The sequence below is a fragment of the Egretta garzetta genome, unplaced genomic scaffold, assembly GCF_000687185.1.
Source record: "Egretta garzetta isolate BGI_Z169 unplaced genomic scaffold, ASM68718v1 scaffold69, whole genome shotgun sequence".
NCBI lineage: Eukaryota > Metazoa > Chordata > Aves > Pelecaniformes > Ardeidae > Egretta > Egretta garzetta.
In genome coordinates, this window is record NW_009260790.1 from 1,323,167 (window position 1) to 1,329,529 (window position 6,363).

The 6,363-nt window shown below is 49.2% G+C and overlaps 1 protein-coding gene across 1 annotated transcript in view; it reads left to right on the forward strand.

Moving 5' to 3' along the window:
* DISP3 (dispatched RND transporter family member 3) overlaps nt 1-5,784 on the forward strand; it is a 41,651-nt gene extending 35,867 nt beyond the window's left edge. Inside the window, exons 18-23 of the mRNA XM_035901883.1 lie at nt 842-968; nt 2,137-2,282; nt 2,645-2,804; nt 3,184-3,297; nt 4,310-4,476; nt 5,199-5,784. Coding sequence (XP_035757776.1) covers nt 842-968; nt 2,137-2,282; nt 2,645-2,804; nt 3,184-3,297; nt 4,310-4,476; nt 5,199-5,561 — 1,077 coding nt within the window. The 3' untranslated portion in view covers nt 5,562-5,784. The remainder of the gene's footprint in view (nt 1-841; nt 969-2,136; nt 2,283-2,644; nt 2,805-3,183; nt 3,298-4,309; nt 4,477-5,198) is intronic.
* Nucleotides 5,785-6,363: the final 579 nt, after the last annotated feature.

Consider the following 6,363-nt stretch of genomic DNA (forward strand, 5'->3'; position numbering starts at 1 on the left):
GATGAGCCAAAAGTACGTTTCTGTTTTAGGAAATTCACAAATAATGGAGATCGAGAAGCCCTTACTGAAATCACTTCAGACTTTCAGAAAATCCCTTTCTGAGTGCAATATCTAACCTTCTAATTTGGAGTCTAAATCTGGCTTTCCTCAGGATTTTAGAAGCAAACCCATCTTGAGCTCAGTATGAAAATCTCACTACAAATTCAAGATCCAGGGAACTGATATTTTTCTGTAATTGTTTATCTTGTTATGAGATAATTAAATACAAATCAATTATTCCAGGAAGAGGTTACTAAATGTGACTTTTCCAGGAACAGCTTATCTCCCAGATCTGATACCTTGACACATTCACAGCCTTTCCCCAGAAAAATTATGCTTAGCTCTGGTCACTTGGCAGATGCACTTCAGCTTTCTGCTGTTCTTCCTGCCTTCTGATTTGGGGGCACTGTGCAGCATCAGCCCTTGCCCATTTCCTCTGGAGAGGCAGTGTTGGAATGCAGGCAGTGTGGCGTGTGCATAAAAAGATGGAGTTTCATGCTGGGCACTGCTAGGGATTCAGAGCTGCCCCTTAGGCAGACCCTAATGGTTTTGGGCATGGCATGGTGGCTGTTCATTCAGCAGTGCTTCTGTCATCCTGCCTGACTTTTTTTGGGGGGGTGTGGGGGGGGTGTTATTTCTTTCTGGGTTGTCTGGTGGGTTTTTCCACCGTATAATCTGTGGTTTGTATAAGCTAGTCCCAGTCTGTGTAGCCAGGAGAGGATTTGGCTTCTGCTTTCTTGTGCCAGTTGCTGTGCATATGCCTCACGTGTGGTGCTCTTATCATTGTGTCTCCTTGTGAAAGGGCAGCGTTATCTATGATGACAGCTTCGACCTCTTCAAAGAGATTGGCAACCTGTGCCGCCTCTGCAAAGCCATTGCCAGCAACACCGAGCTGGTGAAGCCAGGAGGGGCTCAGTGCCTGCCCTCTGGTAGGTAGGAGTAACGCCAGCCACAGAGCCCTCGGGGAGATCCTGGGTCCCTGGGCGGAGGCTGGTTCTCACTCTCCAGTCTGAGGAGTGTGGCTGCTAAGGGCTTGTAAACTTTCAGATCCCAGCTTGATGAAGCAAGGAAAGGAAAGGGAGGTACCAGTCAATGATAAATGCAGGCAGTGCAGGGAGGAGGAGTGTTTCTTAGCAGTCAGCTCTCCTGACCTGGCTGCAGCACAGCTCTGCCTGTTTCTACCAGGCTTAAGTCACACGGGTCATTCACCTCATGCTTCCATGTGTTGTGCCAACCATTTTGGGGATGAGAAATACACAGCAAGTGGGACAGAAGCATCAGGCTCCTGTTCTGCAGCTCTGCTTGCAACAGTGTTTGTATGAGCTGGGGTCCTCAACAGCAAACCAGAAAGGGTGGCTGCTTCTTGCTGCCTCCTTTTACTCCAAAGGCAGCTTTACCCTTCTACAACATGCCCCTGGTCGTGCTTCCTGGGAGATGAGAAAGAGAAATGGTCTCTTTAACTCCAAAGACACTGGGCATATTCTTTGGGATTTAGTCCACTGAAAAACAGAATTGCATCTGTTCTTTCTCGTCACGGGTATTGCTTGTGATACACTTACAATCTTTTGGGCAAGTAAATATCTCTTGGTAGCTCCTGAATAACCAGGAAATCACACCTGATCCCATTGTGATGAGGCTACTCGCTGCCCCTGTGGCTTCACATACCTAACCAGTGACTGTCTTTTCCAGCTTCAGAGGTCACGAGGTTGTGGAGCTGAGTCTAGGAAGTGTATATTGGCTTCAGGCCAAAAGCCAATCTCAGGCCTGGAGAAGATCCCTGCCAGGCCAGACAGGCAGCGTCTCAGCACTTGCTGTTTGTACTGCTTCCTGACAGCTGGGGACAAACAGCGGTCGTAGTGTCCTGTCCAGTGCTGATGGCACAGAGTGCCCTTTCAAGCTAGCAGCAGCTGAGGGCTCTGATACTGAGACCTCAAGGGCTTTGGCAAGTCAGAGTTGCAAGGGGAAGCAGCTGCTGACAAATGGGGCCTGCAACTTTCTCTTTTTTTTTTTCTTTTTTTTTTTTTTTTTTCCCCCTTGGTCCAATGTGCTTCCTTTTCCTGTCCTGTCCTCCATCCCTTGCTCTTTCTTTCTCTCCAGGTTACAGCATCTCCTCCTTTCTGCAGATGTTGCACCCTGAGTGCAAGAACATCCCTGAGCCAAACTTGCTCCCTGGACAGCTCTCTCATGGGGCTGTGGGGGTGAAGGATGGGAAGGTGCAGTGGATCTCCATGGCATTTGAATCGGTGAGAACATGGCATTGCCATCTATCCTTGTGACAGTTTCTTCTTGTGACGTCTAGGGGTTTAGCTCTGCTCTTCCCACACTGGCCACTTTCATTTGCAGCTATAATTTAGTGTTTTCTAGTGTTTGTGCCTTGTTGCAGACAGATGCCCCTACTCACAAGTTGCTAGAAGTGGCTGCTTATACCACAGTTGGAACTTACCATGAGAGCTCAGGCAAAGAGCTGGTGGCAGATTTGCCCGTCTGCCACTGCTAGTTCTGCCTGGTGCTGCAACTCCAGCTGGCTTGTTCTACCTCTTCCCTTGCCACGCATACCCTGCCCCAAAGGGCAGGACGCGAGAGTAACATGTTCATCTTCTTACAGACAACCTACAAAGGGAAATCTTCCTTCCAGACATATGCTGACTACCTGAAATGGGAGACATTCCTGCAGCAGCAGCTCCAGCTCTTTCCAGAGGGCTCTGCTCTCCGGCACGGTTTCCAGACCTGTGAGCACTGGAAGCAGATCTTCATGGAGATTATAGGCAAGTGACTGCCATGTTTCTCTCCCTGAGGAGCCCACGCTCTCTGATACATCTTCACAGCACACTCTGTCCCATCTGGGCATGTGTTATATCTTCAGTCCCTTACCATTGCTGTGCAAGCTCCTAAAGCCTGTTTCTGCCCCAAGCAGCATGTACTGTCAAAATCTTAGGCAGAGCCCAGGGAAATGGAGATGGGAAGGGACGCTGCCCTGCTGATGTGAGAGGCAAGAAGTTGATCACCGACTTTCTGCTTTCATCCTCCCCTTCCAGCTCTTCCAGTGTGAGTCCCTGCCTGCCTTGTTGCCAGCAGGGACACGGTGCCTTTCTCTTCCCAGCTGTCACCTTCCAGGAGTCAAATTAGCTGGCTTTTTTCTTCTAGGAGTGCAGAGTGCCCTGTACGGTCTTGTCCTCTCGCTAGTCATTTGTGTGGCTGCAGTGGCGGTGTTTACCACTCACATCCTCCTCCTGCTGCCAGTGCTGCTCAGCATCTTAGGTAAAAACACTGATTCCAATGTTTCAAGCTCTCCCTTTGTCTGAAATTGGGGAGTTGTGGCACTGCCGAGTCTCTGGGGATTTGAACTGAATTGCTCTTACTCCGTGTAAACCCTTTTGGCTTTCCAAGAGCCAGTCCTGATATACCTAGGTGTGGATGGGAGAAGCTCTCAACAAATGCGCAGGAACCTCATTGGGAAAGTAGATTTGTGTGTCTAATTCCCAGTGTGTTTTATCTACACAATCCCTTCTATTTGTTTAAATAAGGGCTTTAGCTACACAAATGCCATCCCTGCCTGTTATGTATAATAATGTGATTAAGTCCCACATGCTCTGAATAACAATTGCACTACTTCCCAAGGATCTGCACCACGGCTGCTGTTTCCAAGCAGTGGGAGATTTTAAAAGCTGAATATTTTAGCAGTTTTGTTGGTATTTGAAGCAAATTTGTAAATAGTTCCCTCTGCCTGGCTGGTGATTTGTCGATGTTGTGGACTAAGTGTGTTGCTAAACTTCTCAGTTTAAAAATCAAATCTATCATTTTAAAACCACTTAGTCTCCCACACATGACTCACAAACAGACATCACTCTTGCCTTTAAGAAAAACCTGTGTGTGCGCTCAGCCTGTGTGTAACTCCAGCAAGCAAAAGAAAGGCCCCTCTTTCCTGTAGTGTGTGTGTGCACATGCATGCACACTTGCCGGGGCTTGGACTCATTTAGCAAGCATTAGTCTGGATTGGCATCAGTCTGTCAATTTGCCTAATACTTAATTAGGTGCTTCACTGTCCCCAGCACGTCTGATTATCTGATTGAATGGTCCCTGTGGCCAGTGGAAGGTGAGGGAGGTGTTTGCCTCTGTGGGCGGGAGGGAGTGTCTACAAGATTCAGACTGGCTAGCATGCAGATCTGCCGGGGTACAATCCCAGACTCCTCAGTGACTGACTTGTATCAGTAGGCCTGGGCAGTGGTCCCAGAGTCCTTTAAATTTGCCTAACATGACCTTTTTCACACAGGGGTGGTCTGCTTGGTGGTGACCATCATGTACTGGTCTGGCTGGGAAATGGGAGCTGTGGAAGCCATTTCCCTCTCCATCCTTGTTGGCTCCTCTGTCGATTACTGCGTGCACTTGGTGGAGGGCTACCTGCTGGCAGGGGAAAACCTGCCACTACACCAGGCAGAGGTGAGCTCTTTTCTTCCTATAGCCTTGTATCCATTCCCCTTGTGCCTTCTGTGCCACTTGGCTGCGATGCAGGACCTAGGCCATGATGGCAAGTGGGGATGTGTCTTTCCACCCTCACAGCATGCTGGGATGTTTGCTGCTTCTCCAGCTGACTGGCCAGAGACTGTCATGAGCTTGTGTACCTGAGTACAGTAAACCTAGCTGAGGGTCCAACCCACATGGTTGTCCCTTTCTTACTGGCCACAGCTGTGTCCAAAGCAGGCCGCTTTCAAGCCCCAGTGAAGACAGTCTGGTGCTGGAATGGCCCTGTAGTTGTTCTGTAGCCTCTGCAAATTGCTGTGCTGTGCTGGACTTCCAGGTCTTCTCCAGTATTTTTAACATCTTTTCCCTCTTTGGGAAGAAGGACCACAAAAGCTTGGGGATCTCTCATCCTGGGTATAATGTCTGCATGCAGCGCCTCTGTTGTGTAGGCCCAGCAGCCAGTCTGACATGGCTGAAAGGAGGCACAAAATCCAGCAGATTTTGCTTCTGACTCTGTTTTAACCTCATGGCTGTTTGCCCGGTAAGCTCAGAGACTGCCTGAACTGTCCAGTCTGCACTCATGCAGCATCTTTGTCCTGGACCAGGACCCCATGACCGAAGCCACTCTTTCAAAGGCTAAAACAGCGCAGCGCCATGCGCTTGTCCCCACTCCCCCTTAACACTGCTGTCCCTTCTGCCAGGACCCCACAGCGTGCCGCCAGTGGAGGACGATTGAAGCAGTCCGTCACGTGGGTGTGGCGATTGTCTCGAGCGCCGTCACCACAGTGATTGCCACCGTCCCGCTGTTCTTCTGCATCATTGCCCCTTTCGCCAAGTTTGGGAAGATTGTGGCCCTCAACACAGGAGTGTCCATCCTGTACACATTAACTGTGAGCACAGCCCTGCTGAGCATCATGGGGCCTGGCACCTTCATCCGCAGCAGGACTTCCTGCCTCAAGGCTGTGGTGGGGGTGCTTCTTGCTGGCCTGCTGGGTCTATGCATCTGCCTCGCCCTGCTGAAGAGCGGATTTAAGATCCCTCTGGCTAATGGGACAGCCCTGTAGACCCTATGCCAAGAGCCACGTGTTCTGTCCTCTTGCTCCCTTTCTTTTTTCTTTTTTTTAAAGGATATTTTTTGTAAGAAAAAAAAAGAGGAAAAAAATCCCCTTTTTTCAGAAGTTTTTCAACTCCAGATGCACTTTATTTTCTAATGGGTTTTGCTCTAAACTTGTATTTATTTCAGTAGTGATGGATGGATGACGGACAGTGAGGGCTGCCCAGGGAATACCTCAGCCCATGAGTAGGAGGGGAGGAGGTCTCCTTCTCTCAATTTTCTTTCTGCTTTTCTTTTTCTTTCCTTCTTTTTTTTTTTTTTTTTTTTTTTTTTTTTTTTTTTTTTTTTTAAATGAACAGAGCTTTCTGGAACCGCAAAGCTAAAAGGGGAGAAGTTAGGAAGGTCATCTGATCCCTTTCAAAACCTTCCTCTGTCCCTTCCTTCCCCTTGGCCAGGGTCAGCATTATAACGATGGTTCTTGAGGTGATGTCCTAACCCCATGCCAAGCCTGTGCCTCACTACCTGAGCCTTCGAAAACAGCAGTGAGCTGTTGGACAGGCCTGGGAAATAGCATTGTGTGGACCCCTTTGCCATGCCATGTGCCCAGGCTAGACCAGCAGTGAACTTGCTGCACAGGAGCTCTTACGGGTGTTATTGTGGGATCCAAACTAGAGATGTTGGGTGGCACCACCTGCAGTGACCTGTTTTCATCATTCGCGGGGGGCATTAGGATGCATGGCTTTCCCCTTCTTTCTGGAGGGACAGCGCACCTTTCGCTGGGATCTCTTGGGTCTGTGAACAGCCATCAGGAA